Source organism: Thamnophis elegans, chromosome 16 (genome assembly GCF_009769535.1).
Source record: "Thamnophis elegans isolate rThaEle1 chromosome 16, rThaEle1.pri, whole genome shotgun sequence".
Lineage (NCBI taxonomy): Eukaryota > Metazoa > Chordata > Lepidosauria > Squamata > Colubridae > Thamnophis > Thamnophis elegans.
This window is the reverse complement of record NC_045556.1, coordinates 24315276-24336406: the sequence shown is the minus strand read 5'-3', so window position 1 is coordinate 24336406 and position 21131 is coordinate 24315276. Positions and strand designations below refer to the sequence as shown.

The 21131-nt window shown below is 48.6% G+C and overlaps 1 protein-coding gene across 2 annotated transcripts in view; it reads right to left on the bottom strand.

Annotated features, from left to right (window-relative positions):
- The window catches only part of FRMD5 (FERM domain containing 5), a 99806-nt gene that overhangs the window by 5591 nt on the left and 73084 nt on the right, over window positions 1-21131 (bottom strand). For both annotated transcript variants that reach the window (XM_032232394.1, XM_032232395.1), the window contains exons 8-13: window positions 20767-20855; window positions 6375-6438; window positions 5043-5134; window positions 1680-1754; window positions 1184-1252; window positions 938-1044 (exon numbers count right to left, since the gene is read on the bottom strand). In XM_032232394.1, the coding sequence (XP_032088285.1) occupies window positions 938-1044; window positions 1184-1252; window positions 1680-1754; window positions 5043-5134; window positions 6375-6438; window positions 20767-20855 (496 nt within the window). The remainder of the gene's footprint in view (window positions 1-937; window positions 1045-1183; window positions 1253-1679; window positions 1755-5042; window positions 5135-6374; window positions 6439-20766; window positions 20856-21131) is intronic.

Below are 21131 nucleotides of genomic sequence, written 5' to 3'. Positions count from 1 at the left end.
TTGTGCAGCCCCATCCCCTGCCAGACCATTTGTCTCCGCATGGAAGAGAAGAAAGGGATAACAGATTGTGGGTTTGGTTATTTTTAAGGCTCTCAGTCACATCTTTGATTTTGTTCCTAGATTGATTGTTGGTCTACAAATTGCTGATTCCGTTCCTCTGAGAATCAGTGTAAGCTTTGGGGGAGGGGGGTTGAAGTCTGAGCTACTGGAAAATGTGATGATGTCCCTTCTACAGCTGTCTGCATGCTTTCTTCCCGGGAAGGATATGAAATCAGTTGCTCAGTTCCAGCAAGACTAGGCTGAGCTGTCCCAGGCAGCAGGGACATTGTTCTTGGTGGTTGTTTCCCTCTCTGAATGACATGTTGCTATCAGTCTGCCTCTAAAGGTTTAGAAACAGGTTCATTTCTTCTGGTAAATGGCAAAATATTCAGTAAATGCATGAAAAGAAGACTCTGCTGCCACAATTTTGGAAAATGCTGAGCCTTCTTATAAAGCTACTGAAACAACAATCCATGAATTGCTTTGGATCTACTGTCTCTCTTCGGCATACACTTCCCTCTTCCAACTAGGAAAGAAGGATGAAGTTCACGCAGAGGCTTTGGTCATTGCAATTTTCTACTGGGAAACTGAAGCCTCGACTCCTGAGCGGTTTTTCCAATACCTAGTTCCAAAACATTAAAATCTATAAGAAAGACACCTGAGCAATCTAACAAAATGAACTCCAATGAACCAAATGCAGCGTCCAACACAAACAATGGAAAAGTAACTTGATGGCCAATCCTCACATTTCCAACCTTTCTATGTCTGCAAAGCAAAGCTGAAGAAAGATTGCAAATACAGTCATAGTTTCAATGGTTCGCAACTGTCTCTTAAGCGATTACTGACTTAAATGTGGTTGCTAAATGAGGGCTATCACCTGCAGGGGCAGCCAACTCACCTTCCATGATGGAGATGTGGACAGCCCTCCGCCTGGTCCTGGGAACACTGCTGAGCCGGGGTCCGTGGGGGATGGAGGGGCAGCTACGGCTGGGAACCAGTCCAGCCCTGCGAAAGAAAGGAAGGGCAGAGGCAGCATTTTCTTCCCATCACAAGGGGGGCAGGCTCTGGCAAAAGGTCCAGCTACTGCCACCACCCTTGTCTTCGCCCTTCCTTTGACCCTTTCACTCCTCCAGAGCTGCCTTACCTGTGTATTTCCGGAGGCTCCCTCTTAATTTTGGCACTAGACTCCATTACTTCTTTGGCAACTCGGCCGCTGAAAGACATTGGAGAGCAGAGCAGGTGACAAGCGTGGCAAATGCCCAGCCCAAGATTCTGCTGGCAAACTCCCCCCACCCTGAAAGTTGGGAGCATGGCAGTGCTTCTCCATCCTGCAGCATCGCTCAAGGCTATTGCTTAATCCCTGGCAATAACCAGATTGGATACCTGGAAAGGTTTTGACTGGGTGCCTAGTTTGGTCAGAGTACCTGGGCAGCCTTCCTGTTCTGGAAGAGCCAAGTGGGGGTGGCTCTGTGTGGTGTTGGGAAGGGGGACCCCAGAAATGCCAGGACTGAATGGGTCCAGCTCAACTCAGAGGAGACTTTCTTTTGTACTGTCGCCTCCCTTAATCGGTTCTCAGGCTTCACACAACCAGGTGTGTGTCAAAACAGATCCAGCGACAGCCGCTTACAGTCGTCATTTACCTGTACCGAAATCGGCTCCCTTTGAAAAATAAGTTGCTGCTGGAGACGGTGCGAACTTGACTGGACTTCTCCAACCTGAAGCAAGAAGCAGAGGTGGGAACAGGGATCGAATAACAGCACTCCATCCACAGCTTCTTGGCTTTGGGAAGGGCTGCGATGGGAGGAGCGTTTTGGAAGCTTATCATTTCCATGTGCTGAAAATGAACCAAAGGCTCCAAGATCTGGTACAAGAGACGCCCCTGGGGGAGATACCAGCTTGGGTGCTGCTAATGGCCACCAAGCACCAAGTTTTCCTTCTGTTCTTTGGCAGCTGGCACACCTGTACATCGGCGCAGCTCAGAAGCACATGGGAAAGCGTGGCCAGCTTTGAGGCTTTCACAATGCCCATTCTGGACCTTATGGCTGCTTTGCCCTGAAAGGGATGTGCCTTCTCTTCAGATCTGCCCTGGGGAGCCTTTCCCAGCCACAGCTGAATGCCATCCAACCTGGCCAGGTTTCATGGCCCTTCTCCTTGCCTTCATTGCTGGTTCAAATGGCTTCATGCAGAAGTGGTGGCAAAAGAGCAGCCAGCCAGACTCCTGCAAGGCCCCCACTCTAAAGTGGGGGGGGGGTGTTTCCACCTGCCATGGGGAGCCCAATGGAGGCCTTTCCAAAGATGAGCCTTTGCTGGGCATATGGGTGCAGGGTGCAGAACATGCAGGGGGATGTCGCACACGCATTGCATTATGGGTATGGGCACACGCACACATGCTGTCACACGCACGATTTCAGCATACAAGGGCAAAAAGATTAGCCATCCCTGTCCTATCGCGTACCTCCTCCAGCCTTCTCTGCCCCACAGCTGAGCAATCCTTCAAAAACCATCTCTGCCTGAGCTTCAGCCTCGCTTGGCTAGATGCGAGCTTACGATAGACTTTGGGGGGAAGGAGCTACTGAGAAGGGGGTGACTGGAACTATTCATCGTGCCTTCCCAAGATATCGGCTCATCATCCCAAAGCCAGAGGGGAATGCAAGGGCTCACCATCTAGCTAGCCTACCCATGCAAGGAGTGATCCCAAGAAAACTCCTTTGAACATGGCTGGACAATAGGGAGATAATGGGAAAATTAACTGGGCAGCCTTTGCATCAACCCTTTAGCTCTGATTTACTGTAATTCATTTGGCTTCTCATAATTTTTTTTCCTCTTGCAACAAATGGAACCATTTCTTTGTTTCTACTTGGGTGTCCATCTCCTCACCAGGCAAAGCAGAGAATGCCAAGGGTCAGCACCTTGGTTAGTGGGGCCAGTCACAAGTTCCCAGATCCTTTGAGCTACTTTGAGGGGAATCCATTTCACAGCTGAATTTAGGTAGCACTGATCAGACTGAGATTTATTTGATTTAACAGAATCAGAGACTATCGACCATGGTATCCTTCTGCGGCAGTTGCGAGAGGTGGGGGTGGGAGGCACCGTTTTTCGGTGGTTCTCCTACCTCTCGGGCAGGTCGCAGTCAGTGTTGGTTGGAGGACAGAGGTCGACCCCTAGGCCCCTTAACTATGGGGTGCCGCAGGGGTCGGTCCTGTCCCCCCTCCTGTTTAACATTTACATGAAGCCGCTGGGAGAGATCATCCGACGGCACGGGATAAAATATCACCAGTATGCGGACGATACTCAATTGTATCTGTCCGCCCCGTGCCAGCTCAGTGAAGCAGTTGACGTGATGTGTCAGTGCCCGGAGGATGTGAGGGTCTGGATGGGGGTTAACAAGCTGGCTCTCAATCCTGACAAGGCCGAGTGGCTTGTGTTTTTTCCTCCCACAAATTGGCAAGGTATTCCATCTCTCAGGCTGGGGGGTGAAATTATACACCCCTCAGACAGGGTTCGCAATTTGGGAGTCCTCCTGGACCCACAGCTGACCTTAGATTACCATTTGTCGGCTGTGACCAGGGGGGCATTTGCCCAGGTTCGCCTGGTGCACCAATTGCGTCCCTACCTGAGCCGGGAGGATCTTACAACAGTCACTCATGTCCTTGTGACCTCAAGAACTGGACTACTGCAATGCGCTCTACATGGGGCAGCCCTTGAAGAGTGTTCGGAGACTTCAGCTGGTCCAGAAGGCAGCCGCGCGAGCGATTGTGGGTGCGCCACGGTACACCCACGTCACATCTATCCTCCGCGAGCTGCACTGGTTGCCTATTGGTCTCCGGATAGGCTTCAAGGTGCTAGTTATTACTTATAAAGCCCTACATGGTATTGGACCTGGGTACTTGAGAGACCGCCTCCTGCCAATTACCTCCCATAGACCCATTAGATCCCACGGATTAGGCCTCCTCCGAATTCCATCTGCCGGCCAATGCCGGCTGCCGACCACCCGGAGGAAGGCCTTCTCTGTGGCTGCTCCGTCCCTTTGGAACGAGCTCCCCGTGGAGATTCGGACCCTCGCCACCCTTCAGGCCTTCCGGACAGCCGTTAAGGCCTAGCTGTCCCAGCAAGCCTGGGGTTGAGTCCCCCCCCACACTACTCGAATTTGCTGTGCTTGCTGTGCTTTTTTAAATTGTTGTATCACTGTCCTGTTTGTCTTACTTTTTGTATTTGTTTTTCCCCTTCCCCTGGTTTTTGTTCAGCCGCCCTGAGTCCCTTCGGGGAACAGGGCAGCTTACAAATCAAATAAATACCAATACCAATACCAATATCCAACTTGGGGAACTACAGCAATATCTGGAAAAGGTGCTCATTAAATGCAATGTTAACATGTTATTTTGGCAAGCATGCAAGACTACTCAGGATTTGGTTGGTCCATATGTATAATCTGTGCAAATTGATTTAGAAAAATGAAAAGCTGTACTTTGGTATGTGGCTCTTAAAATTAAACAGAAATACCCATCTATCGCCTCTCTCAGGACGTGCATCAATCCCAGGCCATTATGGTGGTCACTTTTCAGCCCTTGCCTAGCAAGTCCCAAGGACCTGTCTAAGCAATGCAGTGCCTGCTTTCCTCTTGGCCTGAGGAAAAGGGAAGCTCCCCGAACAGAAGATTCCCAAAGAGACACAGCGGAGGGAACTCCTGTGATACAAAAGACCGGATGACTTGGAAGATGGACACAAGATGCTCATAGACAGCAGAGGCTCTTCGTGAGGAATTCTTTCTCACAGACGCTTTGATTTCTCAGGCTTCTGAGCCTAGTCTGGGAGATGGGAAGGATTTCCAGGCAGAAGCCCAACCCGGTTAGGGCAAGATGGGGCTGCAGCAGAGAAATCAATCCTGGACCAGGTTTCTGCAGGAAACATCACCGCCACTTTGGGCTGAGCAGGCAGGCTCTACATTGGCAACAGCTGCTTCCCAAGGGTAGAAAGCAATCCTGGAAAATGCATCTTCTACTCACTTATAAAAGGCTTGATTTTCAATCCCACATTTCCAGAGATGCTTACAGGCTTCAGGAGTCGGAGCAAAATAGGTCAGAACAATTTTCTTTTCCTGTCAAAATCCCAGAAAAATCCTTAGGGTTAATTTACAGGTGGTCTTGATGTTGTTTGAAAGAAAGCATGCAAAATATAATGAAACTAATGAAAACATGGATGGTTTCAATCCAGCTCAGTCATAGGCCAGAACAGGAAACCAACTCTACCCTCACAGGTGGGTCTAAAACAGCTTTTATTAAGGTGAGCTCTCAGAACAGAATTTTGCCACTCTGGTTGTAAGGTGGTTGTTCCTCCTGCTCCAGTGAATTAGGGAGGAGCCTGAGCCATTTCCAAATGTTATCTGGGCATTAACAATTGCTTTAGTCCCTTTGGCCTGGGGCTCAGGGTTAGGGTATCCTGCGTAGCATCCTTCATCTTCACCATCCCTATTCTCTGCCATCAAAGTCCCACCCTGTTTTTTTATGTGTTGCGATGCCTATTAAACAGGGCAGGTGGCCGCCATCTTGGCTTTTTGGCAAAGCAGAGGCCTTTGCTCTACTGGACACCAAGAGCTCCCAACCAGAGTCTGGAAAAGCAGCAGCATCTGAGTAACTGGGCAGCCTGTCCTAGACCCCAACGTTTGTTTATCTCCCCCCCCAGCACTGCCCTGAACTACCCCTTATTCCTCTGTCCCCCTCCCCACCTTTGGGGAAACGAAGTGGGATGTTCAGAGTGTCCCTCTGTGTGTGTGTGTGTGTGTGTGTGTGTAATCTCAAGATGTGGTGGAGAAGAGGATGAGCTATTCCCTCCACCTGACAATAAGTGCAGCCCAAAGATCAAACGTTTTCCAGTCTGGATTCCAGCCCCCCCACACACACACACATGAAGCTGGGGGGACAGAACCCTCTCCACGAAAGGGACCAACAATTGGGAAGGGCCTGGTATTTGTTCAGGGGAAGGCCTGGAAGTCTGAGTGCTTTTTCTCCAGCCAGAGAGGGTGCTCAGCATTCAACACCCCCAAGGGGAATGGTCCATCCACACTGGCTCCATCCCTTTTGACCAGCTTTGGTCCTTGATCAAGTCGGGTCTGTCTGGGCTGGATTCTTCTGGGATTCAATGGAGCCTAGAACCAAGGAAGCTCTGCTAGTCCATTTGGAAACATCCCAGTTTCTCGGCCTGACGGTTGCTTTAATAAAGTAATAGAGAGTTTAACCTGAATCCAGACAAGTTCTTGAGATCTCTTGGGTGATCTGCAGGCAGAAATCCTACCGGATTTGTTTGGTCTCATTACGCAGATCCCTTTGGAAGGCACTCACCTCTTTCTGACTTACGTATAAATAGAACGTCTTGCCTTCAAATTTCATTTTGGCTACTTCGTTCCTGCAAGCGAAAGAGAAGCACTTCCATGAAAGAGGAAGCTGTCTCGAACCCTAACCCTGCGTCGCATGACAAGGGCACGCCCACACGCCACATGGAAGAGGCTCTGGCAAAATGCAGAGATTTTAAATCAAGCTGCATAAAACAGAAAGTTAAAGGAAACTTCTTTTGGAGAAGGAGAGCAGAAGACGGGTGGCTGAGGGCAGGGGCCTCCGACTGAAAACAGCGCTGGGGGTGAAAGGCATCTCGGCCTCAGGAGGGGCAGCAGCAGCGGGCAGCCAGGCAGATTTGAAGGAGCAGGTTGAATGGAAAGAGCCACCCTTGGCTGATGTGGGCGGAGGAGGAATTACCCGGCCAGCAGTCCAGTGAGGGGCTTTTCAGGAGGCTGTGCCGAGAACATGGACAATGCAGACAAATGGACCAAAGGGTATATCTTTTGGGGGGGGGCACAAACTGAATATTGAGGGCACAGATTACATGGAACAGCCATGCAGAGTACTGACCAGGAAAGGGGTTTAGGGGATATTGTAGAAAAATCCATGAAGCTCAGAATGGAGCTGCAGTAAAAAGGGCAAACAGGATACTGGGGCATATCAACAATGCGCTACAAGACAAAGCAAGATAAATGACACTAACTAGGCATCACATGGACCCGTTCACCGCCAGATGGTTCCCAGGAGAAGAGGTGGCCCTTAGCCGGTCCTGCCAAAGGAGGGGCCTACAGCAGCAGCACAAGACCCCCTCCCCCCAGGCCCCCCGTCTGTCCTCAGCAGCCCCGACCCAGGAGAGCCCTTCCCCAGCGGCTCAGATCCCTTTCCCTCCCGGATCAGACTTCGGTTGAAAATCTTTAATTCCTCCTTTCGGAAAGTCTGTGGCCAACCTTGGATCTCTCTTGGGGCCATGATGCCCGCTGGTGGCAGCAATGGGCAGTCCAGCCGCCCCTTCTTAGCCTGCCAGGCCTTTCAGGTCTTGTGGGGCAGCTGTTCAAGCGCAGGGATGCCAGCTTTTTCCCACAGCAGCCTCTGCACAGACTGAAGAGGGCAGCTTCTCCTGTCTATTTTTCCTGCACCTGGGAAAATTAGGCCTCCTTTTTGTGGCCTTTTTCTCTGGCTAAAAAGACATTGCAGCGGGAGGCCACAGATTTCAAACTCTCTACTGCCTGCTAGGCTTGTAGTCCAGGGCCGACTCTTGTCTACACACACAGGGACTTGTTGGGTGTCACAATCTCTCAATCTGGGTTTGCACCTGCACAAAGAATTCTCCAGAACTTATCCCTTTCCAGAAGGGACACTTGCTGGGCTTCACAGCCTGCCAGCTCTCTTCCTGGACCCAGAGGCTTGAGACACCACTTGAGTCAGGAGGGAAGACACAAAATCCCTTCGGTATCACAAGGCACTTTTTTCCCCCTCCTAATTTGGGAGGCTGGATGGAAATGACATCCTGAAGGATTCCAGGCTGACCTGGGAGACAGAAACCTTCCACATTGGATACCAAGGGAGGTTAGCTTTCTGCCCTGTTATCAATTTAAGGGCCAGCTTTTGATCCCGGAAGCAGAGGCTGCCCTGGCAAAGGCTGGTGCCAGTCTGCCCTTTCTTTTTCCAGGAAAGTGCTCTACGCTGTCTGAGGAGCAGGTGAAGGCCAATGGGGATGGGTCTTAGTGGGCTCAGTTGCAAAGAAGATCCTCAAAGAAGCAAAGAAGATTAAAGCACATTGCTCTTAAGGAGTCCAAAGCAAAAATGCTCACGTGATTTGGTGTGCAACAGAGTTGATGGCATTCTGGAAGGAGCATTTTAAGAGATTTGTATGGCCATGTTAGTGATATGCAGAACATGTCACTGTAATGTTAACGCTGTAATGCTAATACAGATAGTCCTCAACTTACAACAGTTCACTTAGTGACCATTTAAAGTTACAACAGCACTGAAAAAAGTGACATGACCATTTTTCACACTTATGACCATTGCAGCATCCCCAGGGTCACGTGACTTACATTTGGATGCTTGACAATTGACTCATATTTATGATGGTTTGCAGTGTCCTGGAGTCATGTGGTCACCTTTTGTGACCGCCTGAAAAACAAAGTCCATGGGGAAGCCAGGTTCACTTAACAATAGTGTTGCTAATTTAACAACTGTGGTGATTCACTTAACAACTGTGGCAAGAAAAGTCATAAAATGGGGCAAAACTCACTTAACAAATTTCTCACTTAGCAACATAAGCTTTGGGCTCAATTGTGGTCATAGGTTGAGGACTACCTGTATCAATATTCAAGAAACATTATGAACAAGAAGCAGGAAATAGTAGAATGTGGATAAGTGGAAAGGCTATGGGTGCAGATGATGTAACTAGGGGAAACTTAAAATGTTGGTGTGGTTTAACCACAGGGGGCTGAATTTGTGCAAAGGGAAAAGGGGCTGCCGGAATGCGGAGAAAAGGGCATCAATGAGCAAAACCTATAAAGTGCAATGCAGATTCACCACCACCTATTGGCTGCTGAAAGTATTTATGGATGCGTGTATAAGGAATAGTTGGGAGGAGATTACAGCATGTGGGTTGGAAGTGTGAAATGTTTGTGGAGGTTTCTTTGCAGATGAGGCTGTTTTGCTGGTTGAGGATCTGAATTATTCACAGCAAACATTGAGCTAAGGATTGTGGATCTGAAAATTAATATATTGAAGTCTAAGGCAGTTTCAGAGAGGAGATTTGGAAAGTTATATATAAATGGCAGAAATGCTTCACTGATGATGAAGAAATACAGACATTTGAAGATACGAAATGCCTGTTGTAAAATGGTGAGCAGTGTGTGGTTGCTACAAGGGATGCTCTCAAGAAAGGTGGAAAGGTCTGTGTATATAAGGAAGCGTTTCTAGGAAAGGGATAGTTGGCTAAATTAAATGCAGAAAGAACGGAGAGAGCAGAGGCAAAACCAGAATCGTTAAAGGAATACAAAAGTGAATAATCCATACCAAGGAAGAAAAGGGAGGTGGGGAATTGGTGGAGCAGAGGTAATGGATGATCGTTTTCTTAGCTTTTTTATCAACTCTTCTATGGTGCAAAAAATACGGTTTATTTCTCTGGGCCTCTTGACAGCCGATTTCTCTGAATGCCAGGCTGTCAGGAACTGGCAGCTTTTGGATTTAACTTGGATTGAGCTGTGAGTTAGGATGGTTACAGTTTCCCAATTGCAACTATGGTTGAATCGGTCCCTGTGTTGCGACACGAGAGAGTTTTTATCAACACCAACTAGCAGTCAGAAAACTCCTTCCTCTCACTCCATATGGACGGACTCAACCATACTTCCAGACAAGTCAGACACCGATAGATCCATGTTAACCAAGAGAGAGGCCATCTCTGCTCTATGTAGGTATCTCTAACGATGGTTGAAAAGCTGAAGAGTACGAAAGGACATTTTTATCATGCGAACTTGTGAAAAAAGCAAATAATAATAAAGGGCTACTATCTGGAAATTCTAAATTTATCAGACTAGAACATTCTGATTCTACAAAAAAACTTTTTTTTTTGAGACATTTTATTAAGACTTATAGGCCGCCCTTCTCCCTGAGGGGACTCAGGGCGGCTTACAATCACAAGGGAAGGGTGTGCAGTAACAAGAGACAAACAATAAGTGACCAAAATAAAATGGTAAACCACAACATGCATTCAACAGTCAACACTCGGGCGGGTAAGTTGGAAACCTATCCCCAGGCCTGCTGGGAGAGCCAGGTCTTGAGGGCTGTGCGGAAGGTCTGGATGGTGGTGAGGGTACGAATCTCAACGGGGAGATCGTTCCACAGGGTCGGAGCTGCAACAGAAAAGGCTCTCCTCCGTGTAGTCGCCAGTCGACATTGACTGGCGGATGGGATCCGGAGGAGGCCCAGCCTGTGCGATCTAATCGGTCGGAGGGAGGTAATCGGCAGAAGGCGGTCTCTCAAGTATCCAGATCCACTACCATGGAGTGCTTTAAAGGTGGTCATCAGTACCCTGAAGCGCACCTGGAGACCGACAGGTAGCCAGTGCAGCTCGCGGAGGATGGGTGTAATGTGGGCGAACCGCGGTGCGCCCACTATCACTCGCGCGGCTGCATTCTGGACTAACTGCAGTCGCCGGATGCTCTTCAAGGGCAACCCCATGTAGAGCCCATTGCAGTATTCCAGCCTAGAGATCACAAGGGCTCGAGTGACTGTTGCGAGAGCCTCCCGGTTCAGGTAGGGCCGTAACTGACGGACCAGGCGAACCTGGGCAAATGCCCCCCTGGTCACAGCCGACAACTGATGGTCGAGAGTCAGCTGTGAATCCAGGAGGACTCCTAAGTTACGGACCCTGTCTGAGGGGTATAAAATTTGACCCCCCAGCCTGAGTGTTGGAATGTCGGCCAAATTATTGGGAGGGAAGCACAACAGCCACTCGGTCTTGTCCGGGTTGAGTACCAGTTTGTTAGCGCTCATCCAGCTCTTAACGGCCTCAAGGCCCTGGTTCATCACGTCCACCGCTTCATTGAGTTGGCACGGGGCGGACAGATACAATTGTGTATCGTCCGCGTATTGGTGGTATTTTATCCCGTGCCTCCGAATGATCTCGCCCAGCGGTTTCATGTATATGTTAAATAGTAGGGGGGATAAGACCGAACCCTGCGGCACCCCATATGTTAGGGGCCTCAGGGACGATCTCTGCCCCCCGACCAACACCGACTGCGACCTGTCCGAGAGGTAAGAGGAGAACCACTGCAAAACAGTGCCTCCCACCCCCACCTCCCGCAGTCGTCGCAGAAGGATACCATGGTCGATGGTATCGAAAGCCGCTGAGAGGTCAAGGAGAACCAGGATGGACGCATGGCCTCCATCTCTGGCCCTCCAGAGATCATCGGTCAATGCGACCAAAGCGGTTTCTGTGCTGTAACCAGGTCTGAAGCCGGACTGGAAGGGGTCAAGATAACTAGCTTCCTCCAAGGCCCGTTGAAGCTGGAAGGCCACCACCTTCTCAACAACCTTCCCAATAAAGGGGAGGTTGGAGACAGGACGATAGTTGTTTAAAATGGCTGGATCCAAGGATGGTTTCTTCAGGAGGGGTCTCACCACCGCCGTTTTAAGTGCGGCGGGGAAGTGCCCCTCCCGAAGGGAGGCGGTCACGACCGTCTGGATCCAGCCATGTGTCACCTCCCTGCTGTTGGCAACCAGCCAGGAGGGACACGGGTCCAGAATACAGGTGGAGGCACTTACAGCTCGAATGGCCTTGTCCACATCCCCGGAGGCAACATCCTGGAACTCAACCCAGAGATGGTTTGCCAAGTAATCCCCTTGTGTCTCGGCTGGATCTACTGCGGTGGAGTCCAAGTCCGACCGAAACCGAGCAACTTTGTCCGCCAAGAACTGGGCATAGTCCTCAGCCCTACCCTGCAAGGGATCTCCCACATCCCTCTTATTAAGGAGGGAGCGGGTGATCCTAAACAGGGCGGCTGGGCGTGACTCGGCAGACGCAACCAAGGCGGAGATATGCGTTCTTTTGGCAGCTCTTAGTGCCCGGATGTAATCCTTGGTGCAGGTGGTCAGAAGTGCTCGGTTCGCCTCGGACTTATCGGACCTCCACAGGTGCTCTAGGCGTCTCCTCCGGCGCTTCTTCTCCCAGAGTTCCTCGGTGAACCAAGGAGGTCTCCGGGATCCACTGGCCCGGAGGGGCCGTAGTGGCGCAATCCGGTCAAGAGACTCCGATGCCGCCGAATGCCAGGCGGCAACCAGAGCCTCCGCCGAACTGTGGGCGAGAGCGTCAGGAATTACCCCAAGCTCCGTCTGGAACCTCAAAGGGTCCATAAGTCACCTGGGGCGGAACCACCTGGTCGGTTCCTCCTCCCTACGGTGGGGGTTTGGCCTCCGGAAGTCAAGCCTCAGTAGGCAGTGGTCTGACCACGACAGGGGTATGGTCTCATTACCCCTCAGACCAAGATCACACATCCACTGCTCCAAGAGGAATACGAGGTCGAGCATGTGACCCGCTGTATGGGTTGGGCCCCGAATTACCTGGGTCAGGCCCATGGCTGTCATGGAAGCCATGAACTCCTGCGCCCCGTCAGAGCATTCACCGAGCGATGGCAAGTTAAAGTCCCCCAGAACTATAAGCCTGGGGAGCTCAACTGCCAGCTCGGCTACTGACTCGAGGAGCGAGGGGAGGGATGCTGCAATGCAGTTGGGAGGCAGGTACGTTAGCAGCAAACCCACTTGACCCTTGAGGTCCAACTTTATCAGCAGGGACTCACACCCGACAAGCTCCGGAGCAGGGACCCTACGAGGTAACAGAGACTCCCGGATAACAATAGCCACACCGCCACCCCTTCCCTGGGCTCTCGGCTGATGAAGCACCTGAAATCCCTCTGGGCACATCTCTACAAGGGGGACTCCTCCTTCTGTGCCCAGCCAGGTTTCAGTAATACATGCCAGGTCTGCCCTCTCGTCAACAATTAAGTCCCGGATGAGAGGAGCCTTGTGAATAACAGACCTGGCATTTAGCAACAGCAGCCTGAGACCAGGGTCCTGGCTACTCGCGCCATCTGGTCTTGGAGTGGGACTCATAGGGCCGGAAGGAGGGATCTCTGTAATGTAGCGAACCCTCCTTCCCCGGTAATGGCTAGCCCTAAAGTCCCCGCCATATCTGCCCCTCCCTGTCATGACCGCAATGCTCCGACCCACTCCCGTGGTCATGGTCCCCCCAACCACCCCGGTACCCCCCGCCTTCCCCAGCAGGTCCTCCGAATCAAGCATACTCAAACACTCACACAACCAGTCCCCACATAATTATTAAAATACACAAATACAACAGTAATAACAATAAAAGTGGGTCACACACACACTCGCATACAATCCCATATACTCAGCATACCTGTTTAAAAATTAAGATTTAGAGGTAGAGAAAGGAAGAGGGGAAAGGGAAGAGAAGGGGATTTGTTAAGGAAGGAGAAAGAAAGGAAAAAGTTATAAAATGCGCGAAAGTTCTATTAAAATTGCGAGTTCCGGGGGAGGTCAAATAGTTCTCCACAGGTGGCTTCACAGTCAGCAATAATGATGTTAGGACCGAGACAATAGTGATGTTAAGAACGAAGGCTAAGCCACGGGAAAAGGCAGGGAGGAGGGGAGGGCGTCTGTGAGAGTTGTGATGATGGCAGTCACAGTCAGTCCCATAGATTGGGCAGTCTCTACAGGCACCCAACCCCAATCCACGTCCTCTAAAGTAATGTCGGTTTGTTTGTCGGTTTGAGGAGGAAACCGGAAGTTCAGCCAGCTGGGCACTGTTAGTTAAAAAATGCTGCGGGGATTCAATGAGGACGCCCAATGCCGCCATCATCTGTCCACCCGCAGTCTCAACGGTAGCCCAGCCCAAGGGTCTTCTTTCTGGGGGTAAAACCACCCCAGGGAGTTCCCAGAATCTCACCGTCAGAGGCAGGCAAAGCGAAAAGATGAAACAGGCACTAAAATGGCCAGGGAACGCTGCTACTGTTCTCAGAATAAAGCCTGCCTCCTCGGTATCAAATGGCCAGAGTAATACCAAAATCACCGGAGCCTCCGAAACTACTGGAATCGCCACGGTCTGCACAGCACAGGGGCGGTCTCCCCAAGACCTCGTCTTTGCCGTCCTCGCCGCTAGTAGATAGGGCAGGGAGATGGAATAGGCGACAAAGCCTCCGAGGAGCGCCGTCGCTGTTATCCGGCTGGAATTCTTTCCCTCATTGTCTAAATTTATCAGACTAGAACATTCTGATTCTACAAAAAACCACCCTACTTGGAACAGCTTATATCCTCCAACGTTACCTTAACAGTTCCTAGGTCCTTGGTTAGGACTCGAGCTTGAGCTACCAACCAGCCCCAAAGGCTGTGAATCTCACCAAAGATTAACATAATAATAATAATAATAACAACAACAACAACTCCGCCGTTGCCGGTCCCAAGCCCAGATGAGAAAGGAGGAGGGTTGGGGTCAGGTTGGCATCTGGTCCCGTAAAAAAAAACCCGCCAACCCATACAATATGGTGAAAAAAACAAATAAGAATTCCATACCGCATCGGTCGTCGTGCGGGTTAACAAGGACCGCGGCGGATGTTGGGGTCCCTGGACATCCGTTGACAAGTGGGCTACAAGTGGACCAGCCAACAAAACGTCAAAAATATAGTGCAGATGAAAACCGTGCCATAATGGCCTGTTACTACAACTCAGAGCCAGAAAAAAGAGGCTATTTAAAGCGAATGTATGAATTATGGAAACAACAATATCCAGATTCAAATGTTAGTGAACAACGACTAGCAGATCAAAGGCGATTTATTATACGGAATAAAGTGTTTAGTGAAGTTGAACATGAGGAAATTCAGGCAAATTGCAAAACCCAAAAAACAATATCACAAGCGGAAATAACTGATATTCAAGACACAACTAAAGACATTATAGTAGAACTCCCAGAAGAAGTTCTCGGGGAGGAAATAACACCACCACCACTAGAACCAGTTATCACTGAACCAACTGATGAACTAACTCAAAAACAAAAAGAATTGAAGGATAAGATCATGGAGCATTTTCTGCTTAATGAGGAAAGGCAACGTTTACCATCACTAAAAACTGTGCCTAAGAAAATTTTGGCCCCTATCATGAAAATGGTTAATGCAGTGTTTTCAACAATTGAACCGGCATCCATCTTGGAAACAAACCAGTTAATGTACAGCGCAGCTGTAATAGTCACTAATGAACTAGGCATTAAAATTAAAGTACCTAGTCACACAACAGAAAAAGCATCAAAGCCAAAGTGGAAAATCCGTTTAGAACAAAAAATCAAAAAATTAAGGGCAGATGCTAGTAACTTAAAGAACATGCATGAGCAACGGCTTAAAAACAACAAAATCATAGATCGGCTAATCAGAAGATATAGATTGGATACAAGAAACATCAATGAAGCTGTAGAGATTGTAAAACAGCAGATAACAGCAACAGCTAGAAAAATTGAAAGATATGAGGCACGAATCATCCAATATAAACAAAATCAGCAATTTCGATCAGACCAACGGCGTTTTTATCAAAGTCTTAATGTGAATGGTGACACCAAAAGTGAAAAACCAGAAAAACAGGCTACAGTTGAATTCTGGAAAGAATTGTGGGAAAATGCAAAGGACTACAACAAGGAAGCAAAGTGAATACACGACTTTGAGAAAAGCATTGGCAACAAACAAATGCAAGTATTAGAAATAACAACTGAGATGGTCAAAAATCGAGTTAAAAAGGTAAAGAATTGGACATCACCTGGAAAGGACCAATTACATGGTTTCTGGCTCAAATATCTGACCAGTTTACATGCAATATTGGCCAGGCAACTGAATGAAATTTTACAAAAGGGCCAAATTGATGAATGGTTGACAACTGGAAAAACATACTTGATTCAGAAAGATGCAACTAAAGGAACAACACCTGAAAACTACAGACCAATAACATGCTTGCCAACAACCTTCAAATTACTCACAGGCATTATTGCAGATAACATGATGGATTATTTGGAAACAAACAACATCTTGCCAGTAGAGCAAAAAGGCAACAAAAGAAGGAGTAGGGGCACAAAAGATCAGCTTCTAATTGATAAAATGATATTAAAAAATTGTAAGAACAGAAAAACGAACTTGAATATGGTCTGGATTGATTACAAAAAGGCATTTGACTCACTGCCACATAGTTGGATCATAAAATGCTTAGAAACAACTGGCATTAGCAAAAATATTACATCCTTTACTGAAAAGGCGATGAAACAATGGAGAACTGAGTTGGCAGTAGGGAATGAGATCTACGGAATGGTTAATATCAAGCGAGGAATTTTCCAGGGTGATTCACTTTCACCTCTTCTCTTCATCATCGCAATGATCCCACTATCAGTAATCTTAAAAAAAATGAAATTAGGCTACCAAACAGCCAAAGAAGCTGAAAAAAATTCGCATTTACTATATATGGATGATTTGAAACTCTATGGAAAGTCAGAAATAGAAATCCAATCATTGACAAACACAATCCGAGTATTCAGCACCGATATTTCAATGCAGTTTGGCATGGAAAAATGCGCCACTGTATCCATAAAAAGGGGCAAAATCACTGCATGTGAGGGAATTGAAATGCCCAATGGCCAATTAATTAAATGCAAAGAAAATGAAGCCTACAAATACTTAGGCATTCTGCAGTTGGATAACATCAAGCATGGAGAAGTAAAAACTATTGTCAGGCGAGAGTACACCAACAGAGTTAGGAAAATTTTGAAATCTAAACTGAATGGTGGAAATACAATCAAGGCCATAAATACCTGGGCAATACCAGTTATAAGATACACAGCTGGTATAGTTAACTGGACACAAGCTGATTTGGACATTTTGGGCCAAAAAACCCAGGAAACTAATGACAATACACTACAGTTTACATCCACGTGGTGACACTGATAGACTATATCTGCCCCGAAAATCAGGTGGCAGAGGATTATTACAAGTGAAGCAAACAGTTGAAGAAGAAAAACATGCACTGGCTGATTATTTAAAAGAAAGTCAAGAACATCTATTAATCGAAGTAAAGAACAAAAATCTACTGAAGGCCCAACAGACGAAACAAGAATACAGAAAAGATGTGATAAACTCAAGAATGGAGAGTTGGCAGAACAAAGCACTGCATGGCCAATTTCTGGAAAAAATAAAAGATAAAGTGGATAGTGAAAAAACTTGGTTATGGTTAACAGCAGGTACATTAAAGAAAGAAACAGAGTCACTAATCCTGGCTGCGCAAGAACAAGCTATCCGCACAAATGCCATTAAGGCTAAAATCGAAAAATCCTCTGATGATGCCAAATGCAGACTTTGCAAAGAGCTGATGAAACTGTTGATCACATACTCAGCTGCTGTAAAAAAAATTGCGCAGACTGATTATAAACTGCGGCACAATTCAGTAGCAAAAATGATCCATTGGAATTTGTGCAAAAATTATAATATTAAAACAGCAACAAACTGGTGGGAACATCAGCCTGAAAAGGTCACCGAAAATCAGATGGTCAAGATCTTGTGGGATTTTCGCATACAAACGGACAAAATACTGGCGCATAATACACCAGACATCACACTGGTTGAGAAAAGTAAGGTTACAATCATAGACATCGCAATACCAGGTGATAGCAGGGTCAACGAAAAGGAATATGAAAAAATCATGAAGTACCAGGACTTAAAAATCGAAATTCAACGATTATGGCACAAACCAGCAGTGGTAATTCCAATGGTAATTGGTACACTGGGTGCTATTCCAAAAGCACTGGAATTACATTTAAAACAGTTAAAAATTGACAAAATCACCATCAGCCAAATGCAAAAAGCTGCACTGCTTGGATCTGCACGCATATTACGAAAATACATTACGATGTCCTAGGCCCCTGGGTGGGGCCCGACTAGTAACCAATGCAAAATCTGGCGAAACAACTGGCTGCTGTGATACAATGTTAAAATAATAATAATACTGGATGCAAATACAAAATGCAGACAATTAGTGGAAACCCAAATTTTCCTCATTGGGACTGATAGACAGTCAATTAGAAAAGACTCGGGGAAGATTAGCTGCAATAAGGCTTTTATGTGCACCAAGATGGGAAAAGGCAGAATAAAAGGGAGAGATGGAGAAACTTCTTTGGTTAGGGAAGGAGTCAGAGATACTTCTACCAAAGGCTGGAAGCCCTTCATGGACTTTTCACTGAAAAGGTAGGAAAATGGTCATTAAGACGGGTTTTATATGGGAAGAAGAAGGGAACTGGGTCACATAATTTGAGAGGGCATCCAGACACGACCATTTCTCTCCATAACTGCTGCAAGGACAATCAAAAGTTAATTCTTTAAATCCCTTCCTTCCTTCCTTCCTTCCCTCCCTCCCTCCCTCCTTCCTTCCTTCCTTCCTTCCTTCCTTCCTTCCTTCCTTCTTTCCTTCCTTCCTTCCTTCCTTCCTTCTTTCCTTTTTGAATCTATAGTGTTCACTTTTTTCTGTGTTTCTTATATTTTTATATCTTTTCCACTTTTCTATATTCTTTTTTTGTACTGTACAGGGCACTTAGGGCTGCAAAAAGATCTCACATAGCCACCTTGGTTGCGTCCGCTGAGTCTCGCCCAGCCGCCCTGTTTAGGATAACCCGCTCCCTATTGAATAAAAGAGAAGCGGGGGAACCCTTGCAGGGCAGAGCTGAAGATTATGCCCAATTCTTAGCGGACAAAATTGCTCGGTTTCGGTCGGACTTGGACTCCACCCCCGCAGTTCCAGCCGAGGCACAGGAGGATCAACCAGAACAGCTCTGGGTTGAGTTTCAGGACGTTACCCCTGGGGATGTGGACAAGGCCATGAGGGCTGTAAGTACCTCCACCTGTGTACTGGATCCGTGTCCCTCATGGCTAGTTACTAACTGCAGTGAGGTGACACGAGGCTGGATCCAGGCGGTTGTGACCGCCTCGCTTCGGGAGGGGAACTTCCCCGCTGCACTGAAAGCAGCGGTGGTGAGACCCCTCCTGAAGAAACCATCTTTGGATCCAGCTATCCTTAATAACTATCGTCCAGTTTCCAACCTCCCCTTCCTGGGGAAGGTTGTTGAGAAGGTGGTGGCCTTCCAGCTCCAGCGGTCCTTGGAGGAAGCAAACTATCTAGACCCCTTCCAGTCAGGCTTCAGACCCAGTTACAGCACAGAAACCGCTTTGGTCGCATTGATCGATGATCTCTGGAGAGCCAGAGATGGAGGACATTCCTCCATCCTGGTCCTCCTTGACCTCTCAGCGGCTTTCGATACCATCGACCATGGTATCCTTCTGCGACGACTGCGGGAGGTGGGAGTGGGAGGCACCGTGTTGCGGTGGTTCTCCTCCTACCTCTCGGACAGGTCGCAGTCGGTGTTAGTGGGGGGGCAGAGATCGTCCCCTAGGCCCCTAACTTATGGGGTGCCTCAGGGCTCGGTCTTATCCCCCCTACTATTCAACATCTACATGAAACCGCTGGGAGAGATCATTCGCAGGCACGGGATTAGATACCATCAATATGCGGACGATACTCAATTGTATCTGTCCGCCCCGTGCCAACTCAATGAAGCGGCAGACGTGATGAACCGAGGCCTTGAAGCTGTTATGGACTGGATGAGGGTTAACAAGCTTGTGCTCAACCCAGAAAAGACCGAGTGGCTGTTGTGTTTCCCTCCCAAAAATTCGACCAATATTCCATCTCTCAGGCTGGGGGGTCAAATTTTATACCCCTCAGAGAGGGTTCGCAACTTGGGAGTCCTCCTGGATCCACAGCTATCGTTTGACCACCATTTAATGGCTGTGACCAGGGGGGCATTCGCCCAGGTTCGCCTGGTGCGCCAGTTGCGACCCTACCTGAATCGGGAGGCTCTCACAACAGTCACCCGGGCCCTTGTGACCTCTAGGCTGGAATACTGCAATGTGCTCTACATGGGGCTGCCCTTGAAGAGCATCCGGCGACTTCAGCTAGTACAGAACGCGGCCGCGCGAGTGATTGTGGGTGCACCTCGGTTCACCCGCATAACACCTATCCTCCGCGAGCTGCGCTGGCTACCTGTTGATCTCCGGATGCGCTTCAAGGTGCTATTAGTCACCCATAAAGCCCTAAATGGCAGTGGATCTGGATACTTGAGAGACCGCCTTCTGCCAATTACATCCCTGCGACCAATAAGATCACATAGATTAGGCCTCCTCCGCATTCCATCGGCCAGCCAATGTCGGCTGGCAACTACAAGGAGGAGGGCCTTCTCAGTAGTAGCCCCGACCCTTTGGAACGAGCTCCCCGTAGAGATTCGCACCCTCTCCACCGTCCAGGCCTTCCGCACAGCCCTTAAGAACTGGCTCGCCCGTCAGGCCTGGGGACAAGGATAGTTACCCCTCCCGAATGATGAATGTATGTTGTTTACTATTTTATTATATGTCTCTATCTTAACGTCTGTATTCCCCTTCCCCGATTTTATGTGAGCCGCCCTGAGTCCCCTCAGGGAAAAGGGCGGCCTACAAATACTAATAAAATCTAAATCTAAATCTAAATCTGTTTAATTTTGTAAACTACTAATTCTTTTTTTAAAAAGGCAAGGAAATAATGAAGTCTGCTCCGGAGGGTGAGGCCAAGCCAAGGGACAGGGTGAGGGGTCAGGCACCAAAGCTCTTGCTTTCCAATACAGGCAGGGTGTTGGTGGGGGGGAGGCTGCCACTGTGGCAGAGGCCGCAGACAGACAAGGGGGAACTGATGAAGTCACTTTATTTGGCAAGGCCTCCCTTCCTCCTGGGTAACTGTAGGAAGAGGTTTTAGGTGCAGAACTCACCACTTGATGAAGTGAACTCGCTTGTTTCCCTGCAGGACCACAAATCCAAACGGGGTGAAGGCCAGGAAAGCAGCATTTCCAGAGACGTCCTGAAACACACCAGCAACTGCTCACCGATGGTTGAAGGCAAACTCGGCCCCCCGTGGTGGAGCTGGCCAGAGGGCAGCCTCTTGGGCCACCAGGAGCTGGATGCCTGTGTTGAAGCTCCCGGAGCCTGGGCATCGTTTCCCTCCCCTTTGGGGAGGCAGCTGCCCAGAGCTTCCGGGAGCCATGACCCAAAGGCGCCGCTTGCATGCCCTGCCTGGAGGCATCACGGCCCTCTTCTTCAAGCCACCTGGGCTGCTTTATTTCTGGGTAGGGCCAGC